This window comes from Carassius gibelio, chromosome B1, assembly GCF_023724105.1.
Source record: "Carassius gibelio isolate Cgi1373 ecotype wild population from Czech Republic chromosome B1, carGib1.2-hapl.c, whole genome shotgun sequence".
Taxonomy (NCBI): domain Eukaryota; kingdom Metazoa; phylum Chordata; class Actinopteri; order Cypriniformes; family Cyprinidae; genus Carassius; species Carassius gibelio.
This window is the reverse complement of record NC_068396.1, coordinates 21,783,156-21,806,720: the sequence shown is the minus strand read 5'-3', so window position 1 is coordinate 21,806,720 and position 23,565 is coordinate 21,783,156. Positions and strand designations below refer to the sequence as shown.

The 23,565-nt window shown below is 36.6% G+C and overlaps 3 protein-coding genes, 3 non-coding genes and 1 pseudogene across 9 annotated transcripts in view; 5 read left to right on the top strand and 2 right to left on the bottom strand.

Moving 5' to 3' along the window:
- Positions 1-664: 664 nt before the first annotated feature.
- Positions 665-4,986, top strand: LOC127948915 (translationally-controlled tumor protein homolog). The gene is made up of 6 exons (XM_052545759.1): positions 665-826; positions 1,794-1,867; positions 2,920-3,107; positions 3,435-3,540; positions 4,044-4,160; positions 4,547-4,986. The coding sequence occupies exons 1-6, from the start codon at positions 799-801 to the stop codon at positions 4,547-4,549; spliced, it is 516 nt and encodes a 171-aa protein (XP_052401719.1). The 5' UTR covers positions 665-798; the 3' UTR covers positions 4,550-4,986.
- On the top strand, positions 2,670-2,740 carry LOC127949751 (small nucleolar RNA SNORD58). The gene has a single exon (XR_008152429.1). It is a non-coding gene; the product is annotated as a small nucleolar RNA SNORD58 (small nucleolar RNA).
- On the top strand, positions 3,820-3,889 carry LOC127949750 (small nucleolar RNA SNORD58). The gene has a single exon (XR_008152428.1). It is a non-coding gene; the product is annotated as a small nucleolar RNA SNORD58 (small nucleolar RNA).
- On the top strand, positions 4,292-4,423 carry LOC127949753 (small nucleolar RNA SNORA31). The gene has a single exon (XR_008152431.1). It is a non-coding gene; the product is annotated as a small nucleolar RNA SNORA31 (small nucleolar RNA).
- Positions 4,987-6,311: 1,325 nt separating the features above from the next.
- Positions 6,312-13,494, bottom strand: LOC127948914 (general transcription factor IIF subunit 2-like). 2 transcript variants are annotated; one of them, XM_052545757.1, is made up of 9 exons: positions 13,298-13,494; positions 13,058-13,131; positions 12,943-12,961; positions 12,715-12,859; positions 10,333-10,374; positions 9,951-10,032; positions 8,833-8,932; positions 8,594-8,737; positions 6,312-6,669 (listed from the first exon to the last, which is right to left on the bottom strand). In XM_052545757.1, the coding sequence occupies exons 1-9, from the start codon at positions 13,361-13,363 to the stop codon at positions 6,550-6,552; spliced, it is 792 nt and encodes a 263-aa protein (XP_052401717.1). In that variant the 5' UTR covers positions 13,364-13,494; the 3' UTR covers positions 6,312-6,549. The 2 variants fall into 2 exon arrangements, with proteins under 2 accessions (XP_052401717.1, XP_052401718.1); XM_052545758.1 differs by lacking the exon at positions 10,333-10,374.
- Positions 13,495-16,214: 2,720 nt separating this feature from the next.
- On the bottom strand, positions 16,215-18,367 carry LOC127949089 (GPALPP motifs-containing protein 1-like; annotated as a pseudogene).
- A 426-nt stretch (positions 18,368-18,793) lies between these two features.
- The window catches only part of pibf1 (progesterone immunomodulatory binding factor 1), a 32,112-nt gene continuing 27,340 nt past the window's right edge, over positions 18,794-23,565 (top strand). For 2 of the 3 annotated variants that reach the window (XM_052546188.1, XM_052546189.1), the window contains exons 1-9: positions 18,794-18,995; positions 19,167-19,490; positions 19,600-19,700; positions 20,259-20,457; positions 20,582-20,701; positions 21,186-21,319; positions 21,519-21,627; positions 21,924-22,105; positions 22,337-22,462. In XM_052546188.1, coding sequence (XP_052402148.1) covers positions 19,242-19,490; positions 19,600-19,700; positions 20,259-20,457; positions 20,582-20,701; positions 21,186-21,319; positions 21,519-21,627; positions 21,924-22,105; positions 22,337-22,462 — 1,220 coding nt within the window. In that variant the 5' untranslated portion in view covers positions 18,794-18,995; positions 19,167-19,241. The remainder of the gene's footprint in view (positions 18,996-19,166; positions 19,491-19,599; positions 19,701-20,258; positions 20,458-20,581; positions 20,702-21,185; positions 21,320-21,518; positions 21,628-21,923; positions 22,106-22,336; positions 22,463-23,565) is intronic. The other variant, XM_052546187.1, reaches the window with a different exon arrangement.

Below are 23,565 nucleotides of genomic sequence, written 5' to 3'. Positions count from 1 at the left end.
TAAGTTATAAAAAAGTATTTATAGTGAAATGTATTGTTGTTGAGCCCTGTGTGGGCCTAGTGAGGGCTGTCCTGCAGGGCCAGCACTAAAGGGCCAACGTTTTGTCAGTGAGCAAAGTCTCAGAGCGCTGGCAGCCCGCTGGGGGCCTTTAGTCTCTGCTTTGTGTTGTTGTTTTTCCTCCAGTAGTGATGTCACTTCCTGGAGGATGATGCATTAAAAAGTAGAAATCAATCACTCCCATAAAAACATGTTGGAAGTATTTAGAATAGGGAATTAAAAAATCATTTATTTGGGGGATAAAATTAACATTAATTATCTTTTTAGTTAAGATGACCTGTTGTATACCAAAAGTATTTAGTATGATTAACTTCAATTATATTATTTTAATTCCATCCCAATTCATCCAAAAACAAAACAGACACAAAAATGGCCTTTACTGGAATTAAGTTGATTATTATTTCCAGAGAGAAAAAAGGAGATAGAACATATTTGCCAGTCATATTATTCCATATGAATAAAAATATGTATTCACAGGGAACATCTTAAACATTATCCTCAAGAAATAGGCCAAAAATACATTTAAATAATAAGCCAAAAAAAAAAAAAATACAGTGGGGTCACAAAAAAATATTACAAAAATTGTAATGTTGTGGTTTGGTGTTGAACCATCAGAGGGCGCTCGTGTTTTCGAGCGAATATATAAAGTCTGAATGCAGGCACCGGTCTTTTTCAGCTGACTCCACGATCAGGTCACGGCCTGCTGTTCGTCTCCTCGCACCCCACACACAATCCAACAACATGATCATCTACAAGGACATCATCACCGGTGAGAATAGCCCCTAACACAACGGTCCGGCCCGGATTGTTATGTTTTTACCAATATTTTTTGCCATGAAATGTTGTGAAATTGTTTAAAAGGACCGCCGGTCTATCCTGACTCTGCGGCCTAGCTGTCTTGAAAACTGTTAGCACAGAGGCTAACCTAGCCTATAAATCGTGTAGGCGCGTTTCAATGCTGGGCTCTTAAATGATTATTAATGTATACTATTTTTTCCAGTCTTCGCATTACGAATTATTTTAGGCCAAAACGACTTAAGGATATGAAGGTGTTCGGATATATTCAAGTAAATGGGAGTGTTAGCAGTGGAGTTAAAACGCCGGTTTGCCAGTTTAGTGCTGGTTAGAAGTTGTGCCGTTAGTCATTTCAAAACCAATACTCTTGCAAATTACGTTAAAGTTTGTGTTAAACATGATATACTTTTGTGATTCTTTTTTTTCTTCTATATAACGTTACACTTCTAAGATAGTTGAGAGATGATAAACAGGGCGTTACTAGTCGGGCCAGTTCACTTTAATGCTAACGTTATTCTTCACTTAGTCATCTTTTCTTAGGCCCTTAAATGTAAAGTTGGGCTGAAATATAACCGACATTTTCGAACTAGTCTGGAACTTCCATGAGTATCATCTCGGCTTTTATATATATATATATATATATATATATATATATATATATATATATATATATATATATAATTAACACCACTCACTGGGAATGTAAGCGAAAATGCGAGAGATTTACTGCATTGTTCATTTGATGTCAATTAACCCGTGCTGAAAACACTGAAGTAAATAAAGTAGTTGTAGTTGCACCCTGTGCTAGCAAAGTCAGTAAGTTTTAGATTAGTGTGATAATTCAAAAAATTCTCTCAGGGCAAAAATAACCAAAACCCAACGATCTGATTTATTGGAATTGCTAAATGTTCTCTTGTGTGTTTTATTTATTTTTCCCACAGGGGATGAGATGTTCTCCGACATCTACAAGATCAAAGAGTCTGAGAATGGAATGATGATCGAAGTTGAAGGAAAGGTATGTGGTTTATATTTAAAGGGGTCATATGATGTTACTAAAAGGAACATTATTTGGTGTATTGTTTTTGGTTTTAAGAAAAAAAAAAAAAACTTTTCCACATAATGTGCATTATTGTTTCTCCTCAATGCCCGCCTTCTAAAACGCATCGATTTTTACAAAGCTCATCTGTCTGAAAACTGAGGTGTGCTCTGATTGGCCAGCTATCAAGTGCATTGTGATTGGCCGAATACCTCTAGCGTGTGACGTATGTGTTATGCCCTTAACCATCATAATACTGCCAGAGATGAAAACATTAAAACCAAAAACATGCGGAGCATGGCAACATCATGTGATGACCCCAGGCAGGACTTTTCCATGTTGAAAGCCGATCTGATGATCCACAGTGTGAAGTTGATGCATTTCCTGAGCGACCTGCACTGATCAGCTCTAGGCAAACAAAGTAGTTTCCCTTTCACCGTGAAACACACAGCGTCTAAACGACATGGTGGCAACAACAATACTACAGCGAGAATAAACGTTACGCATTTCTTTGAGTGAGCATTTGGGGGTGTTATGCAAATCTTCCCACAGTGATGTAGACGTGTGTGGGCGTGTTATAACGAGCCGTTTTTGTTAGGTGTGGTTATCTCTTAACTTTTATAAAGAATACTTCTGCATTTGGGACTTTTTCCAACTTAACAGATCTTTATGCACTGAGAGCTTGTAACACACCAAAAAGAAAGTAAAACTTTAAATCCCATCATATGACCCCTTTAACTTTATCTTAATTGATTTTACAAGCAAAGGCCCTCTTATGGACATACAATGATGACAAACTTAGGACACCTTTGTAGGCAACTACCAATGAAAACAAACCATACTCTGAGTATGTACGTTTGAGGGGCTACAGAACGGATTGTGAGACCAAACCTAGTCTGTAAACCTTTTTCTAATCAGTTCTGCAGATATTGGCATTAGTTGTACAGTTGTCAATCCGTATGCTAGTACTGACGTTTTCACCTTGAGTGATCGGTCTGATATCAGCAGCAGTCTTCGCTTCTGTTTTGCAGATGATCAGCAGGTCGGAGGGAGACATAGACGATGCACTGATCGGTGGCAATGCGTCAGCAGAAGTTCAGGATGAGGGCTGTGATTCTACCACTGTCAGCGGTGTAGATATTGTCCTCAACCACAAACTTCAGGAGACCTCCTATGACAAGAAGTCTTACACAGCCTACATCAAGGACTACATGAAGGCGTAAGTCATGAAATCATTGTGAAGTGTTGTACCTTGCAACATGCTTGTTGAAAATTAAATAAAGTGAATGTTCATTTTCCTAGTGTCATGACTTGAGTCTTTGCATCATTGACAGCTCAGAGTCTTGTATTGTGGCCACCTGGGTTTCAGATTGTTTCGATGCCAAATTAAATGTCCCCGCGCTTTCTGCCTGCCCTTTGAGTGGCATGGGAGATTGAATTGGGAACTACAAGACTTCTACTTAAAACTGCTTTACGTGGCAATTTGCAAACTAGATAAAACCCCATATATTTTGTTTATAATTGCTTTTTGTTTTTTTTTATACAGAGTGAAAGCCAAGCTACAGGAATGTGCTCCTGACAGGGTAGACCCCTTCATGGCTAACGCACCGGCTGAGGTCAAGAAAATTCTAGGCAACATCAAAAACTTTCAGGTGGGCTACAGTAATGGGTGAAACGGTCACTGTAACATTTGTATATGCTCAAAAGTTTGGGATTGGTGAGATTACGTCTTGGTGAAGTCTCTTCAATCAAAAATACAGCTTTTCTATTTGAACATAGTTTAATATCATTTATTACTGTGGAGAATCCTTTGAAGAATGGTTCAAAAGAGCAGCATTTAATGCATCCTTTCTGAATGAAAATGATTTCTTTTAAGTCTCACTGACCCCAAACTTTTGAACGGTTGATAAAGTGAAAGCCCTCTAATGGACGTACAATGATGACCATCTTAGGACACCTTTGTAGGTTACGACCGATGAAAACAAACCATTTCTGAGTACGTATCCTTGATGGGCTACAGCAAGCTGATTTTAGACATTTTTGCATTTCAATACTGTATTTTCTAATCTGTTTTGTAGAAATTTCTATTGGTTGTAAAATTGCCACTCAATATGTTGGTACTGAAGTTTTTGCCCTTTCTCTCCACGTCCTACAGTTTTTCACTGGCGAATCCATGAACCCAGATGGCACTGTTGGTCTCCTTGACTTCCGTGAGGATGGCGTCACACCGTACATGCTTTTCTTTAAGGATGGTCTGGAGATTGAGAAATGCGTAAGTTTATGAATTCATGTGTCTCTTGTATGCATGTTTTTTACTTGAGTAGAGTTTTTATATAAATATCAAAGTATAGAATGTCTTGCTCAAATGGTTCACACACAGTGTTTAGGAAATCATGCTCTGTTTAGCATCCACTGATAGACCTGTTGCCATAATTGGTGGCCTCTGGGTTTGCACAAGGATGCAACAGTAATGTTCCTCATGATGCCTGGCCATCTTTAAGGTGGCTGGGAAGGATTGAATTGAGGAGAATAGGACCACTGCATTAGCTTTTGAAAGCATCTGAAAAAATGTATTAATGAACGATTGCTTGGTCTGCTGAATGAAATGTTAGCTTGAAGCAAAACTCATTTCATTTGTGGTGTTCTTTCTCATCCTAGTAAACTTCCCAAGCATCTTTAAGTTACCCCTCCAATTCTGGCCTCTGCTGGGTGGATTGGGCCCGTGGATTAAACCAGGCATCCCCCTCATCCTTTCCATCAGGACCAGAGGCTCTTTTAACTTCAAGAGGCCACTGTTTTCATTTCTTGATTGGCTTACGACAAGACATGAACTGTCCTTTCATGAAATTTAAAAACGGGACTTTTAGCAAGCCAAACCGCAATGCGACAAGGTTGTGGAAAAAGAAACAGTATTTTTGGGGTTTTCTTTTATGTCTTTGTCATCGAGGTGAAGTTGACTTCTGGCTTCTCATTTGCTGTGCATGTCAGCTTCTTGTTTCACCATTATGTACAGTTGTAATTCCCCGTTCCACATTGAATCACAGGACTGTATAGGATTTCTTGGCACCATTACTGAATAAAATCAAGCTGCTGGCTAATTTGTTTTTGCTTGTGTTAACCATTTAACTTGTCTTATTGTAACCTGCTCCGCTTGTTGACAAAACGATAAAGGACACCATTCTAATCGGGGTGAAAGAGACAAGCTTCTTTTCGAGGTAAACTGGGAGCCTTACAACAGAGGTGACCAAACAATTACCCAGTGATGGGCTGATATGAAAAGTTTCTTTCAGGCCAACTAATGATGTTGGTTTGGAATCAAATTCACTGAAATTTCTATATACATTTAAATGCAGAAAAAATTATACAAAAAGCTAAATTAGAAATAAATGTTAAGTCTAGTGCAGAAATGGACCGAAGGAAAAACAACTACGTAGTTTATCCTCGAGACCCCTAAAGTTAAAGATCCAACTTTGCAATAAAATAAGCATGCACACACAATTTGGTATCGATCTACTGGCCCTAATGACACAAAGATGATTACGACATGAAGATTTGCTATTTCATAAATTGAATTCACATATCCTGTAAATTTTAAAGCAAAAATAAGAGTTGAAGAGATTTTTCAAATGCAGTCCAATTTTTACCCTTTTGTGGCGTTATGGGCCAAATCAGGGGTTTGGGTATCTCTTCCTTTATACAATTAACTGCTGCAGCTGCATCTGCTATTTTAAATCCAGAACTAGAACAAAAAAATATTTAAAAATGACATGTATTATGCTGTAAGGAAAGATTCTGAATTACAATGAAAGATGTTCATTTGTAGGCTTTATAGTTTGATAAGCTATTTCTTTTTAATAGGAAGTTTAGGATTTAGGATTGCTATTCATTATATTAGCTGCTTTGATTTAAGACCTTGATAAGCACATGAAAGTGTCTTTACCATCAGCATAGAGCATGCCAAATGCATCACATTGCTATGTAGTGTTAAGCCTCACATATACTCAGCCCTGCAATTATTCAGGTTCATCTTTAAAGTTCTGCAGATGTATACTTTAACTGCTTATCCATTTTGTTATCATTTGTAACCAAATCAGCTATCTAGACTTTATGATGCGCACCCACTTGTAAACCAGTAGAATTGTGTATGTAAAGTAAATTTGCAGATGTGCACAATATCACTGGTTATGGTCACTGCAAAAAAAGCCTAAATAATGACCCCATTTTTGATAATGGGCTGCTTTTGAGTTTCTTAATGCAATAATGTTGTTTTCGTAATGGTCACATTTCATTTTTAACAAATCAAATATATAAAATGTATTTGAACTTAAATATTTAAACAAATCTTTAATATTTAACCCCAGTCCTGCTGTGTGAACTGTCAAAACAAAACAAGTTTCACAATTTGTGCAGATACGTGGAAAGATTTTGTACAAAAACCTTTATTTCAAGAGCATTTAAGAACATTAAATACAATATAAAATAAGTGTTTAGATCAGAAGACTAAATCTGAATAAAACAAACATTTACCATTAATCAATGTTTCTTAAAAAAAAAATCATCATTGAATATATTATCCAGAAACATTTTGAACTTATTGGGGAAGTTGGCTGTTTGGGTTTCATTGCTACTCTGAGTCCAAAGGTAACAGGCTTTGAAAATGATCAATCGCTCTTCTCTTCATTCTGGTAGTGTCGGTACTCCGGTTTGAGCTCCCAGGTGTTCTTGTGGGTGCCTTTGACATTGTATATGCCAATGTCTCGAAGAATCTCCTTCAGGTAAATCTACAAATTAAGAAAGGAAGATTTTAGAGGTAGCTCTTAGTGGTGGGACTCCCGTGAACAGACATCAAAGACTGACATGAAAGAGAAGAAATTGTTAAAAAGTTGTTTTCTTTGCACACAAAAAGTATTCTCAGTGTCATAAGACTAAGGTTGAAGTGCTGATGTCACATGGACTATTTTATTGATGTCCTTTCTACCTTTCTGGGTCTTGAATGTGTAAGATGCGTTGCTCCTCTATGAGAGGGTCAGAGACCTTTCAGATTTCATCAAATATCTCAATTTGTGTTCCGAAGATGAATGAAAGTCTTATTGGTTTGGAACGACATGAAGGAGAGTAAATAATTTCACAATTTTCATTTTCGGCTGAACTATCCCTTTAAGCAGCAAATCAACATAAGAATGATTTCTACCTACCTGGTCTCGTGGCATAAATGTACCTGGGTGCACTTTTAAGCGATACTCGAAATACGTACCAATAATATCACTGCAGTTTCCAATATAAATTAATACTACAGGCAATAAAACTCAGACACCTTTAATTCCTTTTCACACAAATTAATAAAATTAATAAAGTGTCATTTTCGCACAATTACTTCATGTTATGATTTTAAAACAAAATTAATATGCTGGGAGATTTGAAAACTGTGATTAGATGTACTTAAGAGGCGAGGAGCTCCTATTCGATTCTCATGTAAAAATGGTTCGACAAAAAAGTTCTAATCTGCATATAAGAAAGTTGAAATGACACAGTTCCATCAATAAATGTGTTTTATATCAGTTTTGCATTTCTTAACACTATTGGGTAGATTAAGGCCCAATCCCAACACTATTTTATATCCCATCCCCTTGTCCCTTGAACCAGAGTGTCAAGGGGTAGGGGTGAAAATATTCCCCTAAGAATTGGGACAGACACCACTACTATGCCATCACATGTCATCATACGTCGTCTAGCTGCTACAATACACACATATACTGGTGTGCATTAGAGCCTTTAATTACCAGTCTGTATTAATGCACTTCTTACTGACACACACACACACATATATATTGGAAATTATATTTTTCAGCAACGAGAGGATAAAATCGCAGTTTTTAAGTAAACTCACCCTAAAAAGAGAAACGCACTGACATCTCTCTCTCTCTCTCATCAATATTTGAGAAAAGGGTTTAACGATGTCTAATTATTGGGGGAACTAGCCCCCCTCATTGTCAACGGTGGTTTTCACCCTGATCAGACAAGAAAATATGTTGTGGTATTACCACACAGTCTGTAATGAATGATATGACGTTAGTAAATATTAGCGATTTTTGCAAACATTTCTTTGAGTAGCATGACCGTTAATATGAACTCATGATTGAATGTAACATTAAACAAATGATTACTTTTCATTAAAATCTTAATTAATGCCTAAAAGGCTTACATTTATGTGTCTTTTCATTCGCTCGAGCAGCAATGTTGCTTCAGACATGAATGCACAAAACGGAGGAGTAGGGGAAAGGGAAAGGGCTAAGGGGTAGAACTGGGATTGGGCCTAAGTGTGGGGTTTGGTGTAGGGCATATTTCCAAAAAGATAGAACATTAACTTTTAGCGACACTCGACACTATTTGAATTCTGAACCGCTGCAATATGTACCAGAAGCAACATCATAAAAACACAGCAGTATGTACCTATTTCAACATCATAAAAATGCACAAGGTTCATGAATTGGACCAGTATTTTAGTGCCACTCAGTGGCCATTTCCCTTTGAAACTGTGGCGAAACGTGCAGTAAGGTACGTAAAAACCTTTCACAGAGGTACGTTTTTTTATGAGACCAGGTTGATTTCTACAAGATCATGTCACACTGAAGACTGGGAGAAATGGACTTACTAACCCCAAACGTTTGAACAGTAGTGTATATGTTATTATGTAATGTAACTCACCACAGGCTGTTTTGTGATGTCCACCAGATCCTTAATGTTATAATACTGGTGCTTCTCAAAAGCAGAGAACAGCATGTCCAGCACCTGCTGTTTATCTGCTCGTGCCCTCTTCCCTTCTTCTTTCTTCTTCTTTTCATAATCCAGCTGAGGGGAAAAAAGGAACAAAGAGTTTCCATCAACAATAGACTGCATATTAGATACTTCAGACATCTGTTTTATGATGCAAAAGCTTGACCTACATTATAGGCGTGATTAGCCACAGGTTTGTAGTTGGTGGTAACTGCTTTGTCGAGCTGTTGAGAGAACCTGAGGGGTTTAGATAACTCCTCGATCTGCAGTCTGCGAAAAAAATAAAAAAAATAAGACAACAACATCATTTATGAGTTCTAGATATGAGAATACTGAAGTTTTTATCAGACATTACAGATCTTGAAAAAATAGACGAAATAGATTTTTAAAAATAGACGTGATACATTTTTTAAGTCTTTCTGCCTTTAATTGCCTAAAGATTATGAATGTGTCAGGGAAAAACAGCAAGGAGGCTGCATTAACATTTTAATAATTCATTAATAAACTAGTTTGTTCTCAGTTAAGAAATGAAGTAGGCGAAAGTCTTGTCATCTCCACAGTAGTAGATGTGCCTGAATACATGTTTTATATGGATTACATAATCGGAGAATATCTGTTCTCCATTTGAGTTGGTTTATTTGAAACTTGACATTTGATTCTCTATAGATATATTCTTTTATGTCAGGAAGGCAAGCATGCGCTGATTTTCTAAGTTTCAGGCTCAAATTCACAGAGACAGAGATGGCAAAAAAACACATCCCGTTTGCTTTCATTATCTTACAAAGGTGCAACATTGAACCTTTACAGATTCAAAATATATATTACTCTTATCTGTTTGACCAGAAAGGAGGGAGGGAGAGAGAAAGTGAGGACACCAGCTCCTCTATCTGTTCTGCAGTCAGCGCGCTGCTGTTTAGCTTCCACACTTAGCTGAACATTAAATTGAGCGGCCATGTACAGTTGTTGCTACTTACATATTTCAGAGGATAAGCTATATTTGAAGTCGATGAATGATATGTGAGCATTTGGATGTCCTGCCCGAGTACTGTATTACCACAAAGACTTGAACGATCTGCACGAATTGGCTAATTTGGAATTTTATTCATCTATTTTTATTTTTCTAACAAACTGTTGGTCGACTATTAGGGGGCAGCCCCACTAAACATACAGTAGAGTTTTTGGCTCACACATTAAACACTTATGAGTTTCTATGACAATTATAATGCTGTTTGTGTAGGCAGGTCACTAAATGTTGGAATGGAGCTCGTGTGTGCATATGTGAACATACTTCTTCAGCCTCATGTAGTTTTCACTGACGGCCGGTCTGCATTCAGCTCTCTGCACCACCATTCCTTCCAGTGCAATTTTATCTTTGTGAAAGAAGGGAGACATTAATACTCAGGGACAGTTGTAACTGTGTGCAATCACTGGCGCAACACACAGCCTGTTACTGCTCAGTCATTACATTAGCAGTGAGAGGCGCAACAGTGCATTCGCTGCTCCAGGCTGTGAAATTTTCAATGTAGCAATTCTTTTAATTAGGCAATATAAAGCATTTATAATAGCTGTTTTGCTGGCTGATTGTCAAATCAATGGCCATTAACAGTACAAGGCTTGACGTGGTCCTTCCTGGACCTCCACTCAAGCAGGGGGCGACGGTGAGCACTCACCTGGGCCTGTACCTGAGCCGCCGGTCTCGGCATCTGACTGCCCTACAAGAGGGATGGCAACATGAGAACGAGGGGGAGTACATGCCAAATTAATCACGGCAGGCCAAGCCTCACGGCAGCTTCTTACACAGCAGTGAGCGAAAGCATACGCACAAATAGACAAACCACGCAGATATGACCAACAAGCCACACAGAACCTCTGATCACTCAGTTTATTAGTTATCTTCATTGAAACCAATGAGGAAATTGATCTAAATTAATCCAAAAACCACAAACCAATGGTACCCTGATATCAAGGATATGGAGATTCATATAAATCACTGGATTTGTTTTAAGGAAGAAATTAATACTTCTCAAAAGTTGATTTTTTTTTTTTTACATTGTTACTTTTTTGTTTTGTTTTTTTACTTTTTATTCATTATCCTGAAAAAAAGATAATAAAATGAATCAAAAAATATTAAACAGCACAACTGTTTTCAACACTGATAATAAGAATGGATTTTTAATTCATTGTAGCAGTCACAGGAAGAAATTACTTAAAGAAACTTAAAATATATTAATGTAGAAAAAATTTACGCAATAATATATTGTTTTAATACAAGAAAATCGTAATATTTCACACCAAAAAAGCGTATTTTGGGTCAAATAAATACAGCATTTAAAAATTAATAAAAATCACTGAGCCTCATGTTTAAATAACTGATCCCAGGTCACTTAACAGAAGAGACGTGACCAGGCTTTGGAACTCAGGCACATTCACAACAACTAAAGAAATCCCCACTGTCACTACAAACAAAAAAAACAAACAAAAAAATATTAATTAGCACGACAACTGTAAAGAGTTGGTCATGCACACACAGCACCCAAGCTACACAACACAACTTCATGTTAATCAAGGAATAATTAAGGCAGTGAGCAGATTTGGTTTCTAAAATCAGTGATACTTGAAGGCCCATTCTAATGTCTTCTACCATTACAACACCACAATCACATACACTGATTTAGAGGCAGAGGTTAGCAACTGCAAAAGCTAAAGAGACCAGACGAAAGTTATTACAACCTAATATCTGATTCATCTCACACAACAGACAGAGAGTAGAGAGAAAAACTGAACAGAACTGGAGGAAGAGAGTAAAAGGTAACTGAAGTATGTGCAGGAAATCCCAGAGATGGCACGACATGACTTACCCAGTGAGCTGTTTGAAAGCAAAAGTTCAGTTAACAGGAAAAAAACTATGATTCTTTATAATAACTTTTATTCAAATGTAAATATCTAACATTATACAAGTCTTAGCATAGTTTACACATTCAGAACTGATTAACATTTTCTTGATCACGAACGGCACTAAATCTTATCTCAACATTTAATGAGTGGCTATGCTATTTTTAATTTGTAAGACTTAGTCAAAACAGTCTTGGGGTTAATTTACCTGATTTTGTGTCTATTTTTAATTTTTTTAGGTTTGTGGGGTAAAAAAATATAGTTTGTTGAAACCAGAATTGGTACAAAATGCCCCAACTGGCATGTTGTTACTAGTGTTCAGTTTAATACAAATCCATATTGTAATTAATGGGTTTATTATTCAGTATTTTCATAAATTAGACGTACATTTCAGGCATCTCTGCTTTTCGTCAAACCTAAAGGTTAATTGAGTGAAATCAAGTGTTGTTGCTATTATGAATATCTTTAAAATATGGGTATATACACACATACACACACACATTCTATAAAAGATTACCCAGAGAGCGAGTCTTAAGCTTAGTATAACAGCATTTTTAGAAATATTGTGGTTCTGAAATCACATTACATTGGAATTATGTCCTACTAAAAGTACCAAAACTCTTCATCATAAAGTAAAAATGCTCTTTAAAATTTAAATTTAAATCTAAAGATATTAACATCATTAAATAATAGTAATGATGATTTTTTGAAAGACTACATAATATTACTATCAGCATGAGTAATAATCTAATTTATTCTGTATACAATACATCACTACATTAAAATACTACATGAACATTCTCATGAATGAATGAATGAATGAATGAATTAATTAATTAAACATTTGGTACTTAGATTTTTCCTCTTATACATACTTGATCATCTGAATATTTTTTGTGTTCTATTGTACACTGTCCTATATGTCCCAGGATTTTCTCATCTCTGTTATTATACTATCTCACTATTTTTACTCTTATCTCTCTTTTTCTTTTAAATATACATTATAAATAATTTTACAGTCCATGGAATGCAGCTGATGTACATTTCACTGCTGGTTACATATACTTCATATCTGTATATGAATCTACTTTAATTTCACATCATTTATATGCACAGCAGTCAACAGTTTTACATGCAGTGAGATCCTGGTTCTCTCTCACCTGAAGAGTTCTCAGTGAAAACAGCCAGAGTCTGTCCACCGACCGTCTGCAGAGTGAATGGATGTTCTCTGGGGGCTCGTACCATGGAGGATTTCTGCCCAACGGTGTCTAAGGTGGTCAGCTCCTCATTGAGTGTGAAAGACACCTGTCGATCAATCAGAAAAACATTGAGTCCATAGACAAGTCTCAGATACAAAAACACTGAATGTTTAAAGACTTACGAGTTACCTCTGCTTTGCCTTGATTCCTGCACAAACAAATTGTTAAAATGTTAATGTTTTAAATGAACGTTGTGCTTGTGGTATTCCATAACATATATATCGTATTTATTTTTGCTTCATACTTGCATATTCGGAGCTTTCCAACTTCTCCTCTCCCTGTGGCTTTGGCCCATTGCTGTGACAAATACTTTGGGACCTTTATGAAGTTTATGCAAACATAGCTTTAAACCAATGCCCATATTTAATATGGTTTTAATAATTACAAGGCAAAACATATGAACCACACTGCCAGGCGTGATATTGTAGAGGCTAAAAACTGGCTGCACAAAGCAGTTCATCATCGAGCTATTTAAATCACTTACTTTGACCAACCATACGCCCGTGTTCTGTTTTGCACCAGTTAAATCAACGTCTCCTTTGTCTGACATGTTTGTTAATAGTTTAAATATTTATATTCTAATTATTTAATGTGGATTTAATACCCCGCGACCACGCTACACACTCGTAAGCTAACACACCATCAACAACAGCGAAGGTTGTATGGTAGCCTGTTTGGACCAAAAAAAGAAAAGCGTGTTGGTTAATACATGCAACATAGTGACAAAATCCTGGAATTTGTAAAACAGTTAACAAAAATAAATTATAACTCATAATAGTACAGATATATATATATTTTTTTTACGTCGCTTTGTCATTTTTAGTCCAAATAAACACTACTCGATTTATTTGTTAGTGAACATGTTTTTGAGAATAGAATGGAATCCCTTAGGATAATAAATCATGGTTGTTCAAAAAAAATCAAATAAACCTTGGTTACTATAAACAAGATAACCACAAATGAACCATGAGTTTGCTACACTACCCATATTTTAACAAATACACTAAACCTACCCATATTTAATTATATAAAAAATGTGGTTGTGAAAATGGCAGTCAATATGGCAATATATATATATATGTATATATATATATATATATATATACATATATATATATACATATATATATATATATATATATATATATATATATATATATATATATATATATATATATATATATATATATATATATATATATATATATTATACTTTTTACGGTGATAAAACCCTATGGAGCCAGAAGAGTCTCAATAAAGATAAATGCACACACTACATTCACATATGCACACACAGGATTCATAGATGCACACACATGATTCATAAATACACACACAAGATGCACAAATGCGCACAAAATTCACAAATGCACACACAAAATTTAAAAAGCACAGAAGATTCACAAATGCATACAAAATTCAGAAATGCACACAAAAATCAGAAATACACACACAATTCAGAAATGCAAACAACATTTACAAATGCACTCAAGATTCACAAATGCACAGGACAAGATTCACAAATGCACAGGACAAGATTCAGAAATGTATTTCTGATGCACACACACATATATCTTGATTTACAAACTGCTTGCGGTCTGTGAACTTCACTGCATTTGTGTGTGAATTTTGAGACTCCCCTGACTTGGCTCAACACACAAATGCTTTTTTTTAAACAGGGAATGATCAGCAACCAATCAGATATCTCCCTTGTTTTAGCCAATCACAAGAATGCACCCCATGTGGGGGATTGTTTACTTATAAGCCAATCACATGAATGTGTTCACACAGCAATTGTATTAAATTGTATGAAAATACAGATGTTTAGATTACAATTCAGGTTTATTTTTTATTATTTTTTACTAAATATAAATTTAAAAATGTCTCAATAAATATAGCCCAGTGACTGCAGAAAAAAAAGTTAACCATGGATTCAAAAATTTGCAATAGGCAATTATTTCATTTTATTGAAATATTTTAATGAAATAAAAATAAAAATAAAAAAAATGTTTAAACCTTTTTGAATATTTAAATATATCTAAATATTCTTTTGGATGCAATATAGAAGTCACTTTAATTATAATATTCAGTCCCTACATGAAGAGAGAGTCAGTGGTCCGCTGCAAGAGGAAAGTGGCTCTCTGGCTGCGAAAAGTGGGTCTCCGGCTGTCGTTCGCTTAGGAAAGTGAGTTGATCGCTGCGTGAGGAAAGTGAGTCGTTCGCTGGGTGAGGAAAGTGAGTCGTTCGCTGCGTGACTCGTGAGGAAAGTGAATCGGTCGCTGAGGAAAGTGAGTCGCTCGCTGGGTGAGGAAAGTGAGTCGTTCGCTGCGCAAAGTGGGTCGCTGGCTGCGCAAAGTGAGTCGCCGGCTGTGTGAGGTAAGTGAGTCGTTCGCTGATTGGCTTATAAGTAAACAATCCCCCACGTGGGGTGCATTCTTTTGATTGGCTAAAAAAAGGGAGATATCTGATTGGTTGCTGATCATTCCCTGTTTAAAAAAAGGCATTTGTGTGTCGAACCAAGTCAAGGGAGTCTCAAAATTCACACACAAATGCAGTGAAGTTCACAGACCGCAAGCAGTTTGTAAATCAAGATATATGTGTGTGTGCATCAGAAATACATTTCTGAATCTTGTCCTGTGCATTTGTGAATCTTGAGTGCATTTGTAAATGTTGTTTGCATTTCTAAATTGTGTGTGTATTTCTGAATTTTGTGTGCATTTCTGAATTTTGTATGCATTTGTGAATCTTCTGTGCTTTTTAAATTGTGTGTGTGCATTTGTGAATTTTGTGTGCATTTGTGTATCCTGTGTGTGTATTTATGAATTATGTGTGTGCATGTATGAACCCTATGTGTGCATATGTGACTGTAGTGTGTGCATTTATCTTTATTGAGACTCTTCTGGCTCCATACTAAACATTGGTTAATTTTCCTAAGGAATAGAATAGAATAAAATAGAATAGGTAGCCTATTTATTTACAGAAATGAACACTGTACATTTATGATAGAATAAAAACCTCCAAGAAACAATTCAGTTGAGCCTTATAGCCACGAACCTACATTGTTAAAATTATATCGCAATAAAATAATAAAATATATTTTTACATGGGGCAATAAAAAATTATATTTGGACCAACACGATTATTTGCATTGTTACATTATGGCTATGAATTAGTAATAGTGTATTGATTAGATTAGGAAATATGTAATGGATTTAAATGGTAAATTAACAACGGCAGAAATCAAAGTACAGCAAAAAACTAGTGATGTAAATACTTTAGAATAAAACATTTTAGCAACATTGTGCCGAGTTTTTTTTTTTTTTTCTCATTAATGTAATACTAATTTGGTATAAATCCTTTCTGTCTGTTATTGTTAGAGTGAAGTATGTGTGATATCAACTTGGAAAAGTCTAGGAGGAAAGCACAGTCTGGTGAACAAACCATGACCCTAAAACATAAAACTGAAAGAATTCAGGGGAGTTCAATGGATATACACAATAATAGTTAAGTATTCATTACCTATCAATAAAAAGGCAGCCTAAAAACTTGCAGAAGTCACAAAATTACAAAACTTTTAATGCATTATCTCTTATGATTAGACATTGGAGGGAAAAAATGAAAATTCAGGAGGAAAAGTTGGTCCTCCTAATTTTACATTTAACTGTCAACAAAAGCTCATGATGTTTTGATGATGATGATGATGATGATGCTCAAAGATTCCAGTTCAGTAAAAAACACCCATTAAAAAATAAAAATCTTGACAACGAGAGATAGGTTTGTTGAATGTCCCTCACAGGAACATGCGGTCTTTGCTATGTGAAAAGCGGGTGTTCAGCTCTTGTGACTTCTTGAGCAAAGCTTTTTTTCTGAGCCTCATCAAACCAATTGACTTGGAGGTCTGTGTCTCTGTCGAAAGGTTCTCTCCACAGGCTTGTTGGCATCCTCCTCAGCTTTTCTTTTCATCTTTTGAGTGTGCATACTGATGAGAGATTCACCACGCTTGGACTCCTAAAAAAGATATTGGCATTCTGAGACTGAAATTCACATTTTTATACTCAAGCAGTTAACTGAACTTACATTATATTTTGAAACTTTTTCAGCCATCTCAAGCTCTTTCTGAGATAGACGAGGTCCATCATCCTTGGCAGATTCACCTTTTTCCTTAGCTTCTAGTCGTTCCTAGGAAAGACAAACAAGAAGGGAATTTCCAAACGATCCCTGAAATCCCTCTTTTCCAAAACCCAGGGTAAATAAAGCTTGTATTACCTGCAGAATCACATATGATGTCACTGGAAAATCAATGATGACTCTCCACAACAATCCCCACATTTCACATCTGAACTCAATTACATTTATTGCTAACTCACCCTAGCTTTTCGCTCACGCTCAGCGGGAGTGTCAGTCCAAACGGAGCGGTCTTTGTTCTCAGGGCCTGATCTTTTCTTAAAGGTTCGTGCTTCCAGGCCCACGTGCTGCAACTCAGGAGGCAACTCAGTCATCCAGCTCTCTCTGGAGACCACTTTGGGGCCAGTCTAAAAGCAGAAGAGTCCCAGGCTGTTTAGTCCGCCCACTTATGGGATCCAAAAAATCTAAATCCAAATCTATTTTAATGTTGAACAAAGCGAACCAGTCAAGTTCTTTATTGTCCTTGTGCAAGTACAGCAAAATGACTTGTCCTGGGGTATGAAGTATGCAAACAGAAATAAAAACTGAAAGTATATACAGTATATAAGTTCCTGTGGCTCACTGGTAGAGCATTGCTTTAGCAGCGCAATAGGTTGTGGGTTCGATTCTCAGGGAACACATGTTAGGTAAGAAATGTTAGCCTGAATGTACTATAAGTCGCTTTGGTTAAAAGTGTCTGCTAAATGCATAAATTCAATTCAAATCCAATATAAGGCTTAAAATTAGAAGCATGTGCAAAGATATAAAAATACAATGGTGAGAAGTGAGAAGAAATAATAAAAAAAATAATAATAACATGGTAGATTATGATTAATAATATATCCAAAATACTAGCTGATTTAATAGATTTAAAAATACATGAAAAGCTCTTACATCCACTCCTGTAAGTTTGTCCTTCATTCTCTGAGCTCTTCTTTCAAAGTCCAAGGCCTGGGACGGTCCTTTTGATGGTATGGGTCCAACAAGACATTTTCTTCTTCTCCTTCACCACTTGACACTTCTGGTGTACAGCCTGGTGGTAGAGCTTGTCCTAAATATCCTCTAGCACCTTCAAAATTTATGTATCAAATATAATACATTATAATTTATAGGGTTGACTATCTCCCAAAAGCCTAAAAATCCTTTGGATATATAAAAAGGGATTAATTTGTGACCACCAAACACCTTATTGAATACGATTCCCTGAGAAACACATTTATTTGGAGACCCATCAAGTATCATACTTTGAAGAAGGTCTGTTCCTAGATGATGATGAGTATTTGGCTCTCTTGAACACGACCTCCTCTTGATCACTGTCTTCACATGAGCTGGAGGACTCAGAAGCTTTATATCTTGGAGGCAAACCTGGACCTATAACTGGATGCAACATGAATTATTAATTACAATCTAAAATAATGTACTGAATGACTTAACTGTTATTGGGATAAAAGGGGAAAACACCTAAAGGCAATCAGCTCTGTTGTGCATTCGCAAATACAAAATAATAATAATTAAAAAAATAAATAATAATAATACATACACACACCCACACACACACACACACACACACACACACACACACACACACACACACACATATATATATATATATATATATATATATATATATATATATATATATATATATATATATATATATATATATATATATATATATATAAAAGAACACATTTTCATATTTCCGGTCCTGAATTTTATGTAGATTTCAAACTAAGAGTCCTGTTCCGGCGGAGTCCTTTAGGTGGCGCATTATTTTTCATCAAACGCGTTTCTGAGGCAGACGCTCTTTAACGAAAACTTCACTTCTCTTCTCTGTTGTCAGGCGTCGTTGTTCCTAGGGAGGCGGGACGCTTAAAAACAACAATCAATGTAATAAATAAGTAACATTTTAATCATAAAACACATTTTTCACCCAACATAAGGCATTTTAAAATTTGACATCGCAAATAAATTTTTACTGTGTCGTGTTTTTCTAGTCAAAAGGCTGCGAACGTCAGGTAAGTTAGTTAACCTGAAATAACCGAATTTGTTGTCTTGGTTTGTCCATCTGTCATTGCTTAGCGACTAACGCCTTATCCGTTATCCGTTATCCGTTATCCGTTAATTCTGCCCTTGAGCTTCTGAGCTTCTCTCCTGACGACTGACTGCTAATAACCCACGTTTACCAGTTGTAGAAATTGGAGGACCAGTCCTGTTTCCTTACATGATAAGTCGGTAGGACGGTTGACTGGAGCGGTGTCGAGATGCCCCCTAAGAAGCCAAAGAGCGCCACGGCAAACATCTCCAGCTCCATCGAGTCTGAAGACATCAGTCTGGAGACAACAGTCCCCACAGAGGACATCTCGTCTTCAGACGAGAAATATGGAGCAGGGAAGGTCACAAAACAGCTGCTGGAAAGAAAAGAGCTGCTTCATAACCTCCAAAAACTGAAGATAGAGCTCTCACAGAAAAATCTGCTCATAGACAACCTCAAAGTGGACCATCTTACCAAGGTAATGGCTGGTGAACTCCGAACTAATGTCTACATTGCATTGGAATAAGTTTGGAAAGTATCTGAACTTTGTTTTGTCATCTATAAGTGTTTTGCACATTCATTTGTAGATAGAGGAGCTGGAGGAAAGGCTGAACGATGCTCTCCATCAGAAACAGGTGCTCTCTCTGCGTCTGGACAGCCAGCTCAAACTACAGCAGGATGAAAACAGGTTAGTTTGCACACAGTTTGACTGAGAAAAAGATCCACTGGAAGCAGGGATGGTCAATATATCCAGGGTCAGATTGGTGTTGGCTGAATAAATGTTTAGTGGAATTGGTTTGATGATGCTGAATATTTTTAAACCAATAAATGATAGCATATTTCTAGTTGTCCTACTTACTGTTAATCACAAATAATGATAGAAAACGTACTCTGTTTTAATCATACTATACCTATACGTAATGTTCTAAATAATAATTATACTAGTTACTAATTACTTAATAATGAGGAGTTGTTTTTTACAGTATATGGCCCCCCAAAAAAGTTTGATAGCTAGTAATGTAAATCAATAAGATCTTTATAACAGATTATAAATGTCTGAAGACATTTTACTTGATAAAAAAAGTATGAACATAATCAGACGACACAACACTAGGCATGTAGAAGATTGTGCACAACAGGATTTTCAGCAAAGATTTAATCCTGTTGGTCATTAAGAGGTCTTATAAATATCTCAAGTATGATACAGTAGGCTTCATGGGGTTGAGTGTGTCTTCTGCTTCTGCAGGAAGCAGCAAGTCTTGAGGAAGCAGGAGATGGACACCATCATGCTCAGACAGAAGCAGCTGGAGGAGACCAACCGTCAGCTGTGCGATCGAGCAGGTGATCTCCGCAGGAGCTTGAGGGACCTGGAGCTGTCTGAGGAGAAGTACGCTGAGCTGAAGGAGCTGCCTGAGGACAAACTCACCATCCCTGAATACGTGGCAGTAAGCACCGAATTATCTGGAACTGGAACTGGAAATAAAGATATGTTATTAGATACATTTATTGGTGCTATTAATTCCTCCCAGTTCTTAAAAGCTATAATGTGTGTTGTACACAAACACATAGATTCGGTTCTACGAGGTTGTGAACCCGCTGAGGGCTCTTGTGACTGAGCTGCAGGTGAAAAAGTCTGACCTGAACGAGGATCTGGACAGTCATCGGAACCAAATGAGATCACTAATGGAGGTGTGGAGAAAAAAATACTTTCCCTTTTTGGATACTAGTTTTACTACAAGTACTACTCTTTAAAGTCAGCATGGAATCTGTCTGTCTGTCTCTCTGTCTATATGTATATATGTGTGTGTGTGATTGTTTTTTTTTTTTAAATGTTTTTCTTAAATGTATGTTGTAAATTTATTTGAACAATTCTTCTCTTCATATGTTTAATCTTGTCTAATATTTAACCTTGTAAGATTTAATAAGAATGATCGTTTAATCAAAGTGTTTTCTAATGGAAGCGACAGACTTCTCTCTGGTGATAATATGTATAGTTTAGTCCGCTTTAACAGTTTATGCAGTTTTGAGTTTGACGATTAACTATTTTGATTGGCTGTTCTTATTTGCACTGGTATAAATGCAGACTCAAGTATTCCAGACAACCGTGAAATAATCTTTCTTATTGGCATTACTGTTATTTGCATTTTTTGCCGCTATCCCATGTCCCAACCAGAGCTATGAGGAAGAGAGGAGAGCGCGCTCGGAGCTGGAGATCCGCTGTCAGAGAGTCACGCTGGAACTCGCTGACACCAAGCAGCTCATTCAGGAAGGAGACTACAAACGAGAGAACTATGACAAAATCAAACGGTGAGGGAAATGTCCTGCTAGACCACAAGAGCAGGCAACCTTTCTCTTTTAGTATCCTCTGTTCACATGTACACTCCATTCAAAAGACTTTTACATTAAAAATAAAAGAAGATAAAAAAAAGCACGGCTGCTGAGGAAAAGAGACTACTTTCAAAAACATTACTAATGTTCTAATGCTGTTGTGGTTGTGTGTCCACAGGGATAGAGATGGGTATGAAACAGAGGTTAGAGAGTTGAGAAAGAAGTTGGAAATGCTGGACCTCACACACACTGCCCTGACCAAAGAGAGGAATGACCTAAATAAGGAGGTAAGATGACTGACAGATCAGCATTTCCATTAGGCCAATTATTTAGTTAACCGATTGAGCCTTGTTTAAATGATCAACATCTAAGGTTCACACTTGATAATAAAGGTTCTAAAGGAAATCTAAGGTTCACACTTGATAATAAACAATGTTTCAGTTTATTTTCTTTGTAGACATATGTAGATGTATTTAGAGAGCAAGGTATGGTTCCTGTATATATGTATTTGAAAAAAAGAAAAGTCTTGTCTCCTGTTGCTTAACTTAACTCTTTCTCACTGTTTTTCCTTTTTCATCTGCAGGCAGCCACTCTGCAGCAGTCTGTAACATTGATGCAGAAGGACAAAGAATATTTAAACAGGCAGAACATGGAGCTTAATGTGCGCTGTGCTCATCAAGAAGACCGTCTGGACAGACTGCAAACCCAGCTTGAAGACACAAAGAAAGCCAGGGAAGATGCCTATGAGAAATATGTTGCTTCTAGGTATGTGTGATAAATAGTAAGATTGGTGCTTTCTTTTTACTTTTTCCTACTGTTAAGTTAAATGAGCCATACAGCATTGGTCTGTATTAAGAAGATTGAATGATATAAAAAGATGGGCCAAATCTGGTGAGTATTGTGGCAGTATACTTGGATTTGGAGCAGAGATCCATTAATGATGTCAAATCTTTTTGTGAAGTCATTACAGTTGTGCTGTTTGCATCCCTCCACCAGAGATCACTATAAGACAGAGTATGAAAACAAACTGCGTGATGAACTGGAGCGCATTCGAATGAAAACCAGTCATGAAATCGAGAGCCTGCAGAGGGCTTCTAAAGAGATGTATGAGAGAGAGAACAGGTGAGAGCATGCCTACATGTCTCTGACTGGACAGGGACAAATCCTTGAAAAAATCTTTGATATAAAAAGAAATTATAATAATAATAACCTAACTGTTTACCATGGAAAACCTGGGTATGTAAGGAAGTTTTAGAATTAGGATTTCCAGTCCTGGAAGTCTCATCGGAAATCTTAAAAAATCATAGAAATTTCAATAAGAAATATAAATATTTCTAATTATTCTTCTGTAAAGATATTTCATTGGCTAGAAATAACTCTATAATGTTTAAGTCAATATCATTATTTAATGATGATCCTTTAATAATAAATGACAAGCAATTTATATAAAAACAAAATCTGGGCTGAACATAGTTTCTTATGTTTGTCTTCTAAACATTGTTCGGAAAATTAATGCAATAATGCAACTAGATACTGGATACTTTCTAGATTTAGTTTTTATAAATCTTCATCATATTTTTCTATGATATTCCTTCATCTTGAGTCAGCAGTGTGGTCGATCGCTGCACCCCTAGTGACCAAAGACAAAATAGTCTTAACATTAAAAGTAATGAATATCTAGTAGCTACATCTAAAGGATATCTGATTAAGGCTGTGCGATTAATTGGAATCGGAATAAAATGGCGATTTGAGCAGGCTCGATTTCTAAATCGCTTTATAGCACGATTTTCCGCAGCCCTGACCTCCGCAGTATGCTATCCGAAACAATCTGAAAAGTAGCGCACCTGAGTGGAGCCTAACCCCGGGTTCACACACACTGTGACACAGCCCATGTTAACGGATCAGAACATTCACACTGCACACGGTAAAAGATGAGAACAGAAAAGGTTATAAATAGAAAGGTGCGAAAAGAGCACAAAGAGAGTTGTGATTGCGCAGGACAGGAGACACGTTGTAAGGTAGCGTGTATCTGAGCCTTATACAATCTATGATCTGAGCATGCGCATCTGGTTTTGTTAACCGAGCAAAGGAAATCTGTGTGCGAGTGGATAGATTCACGCTCACACATTACTTTAATTTGCTTTCTCCTTACAATAACGGCACTCTCATTGCTGCTTCTTAACCGCGTACACATAACTTACTGTATACGCAATGCAAACGGAGTA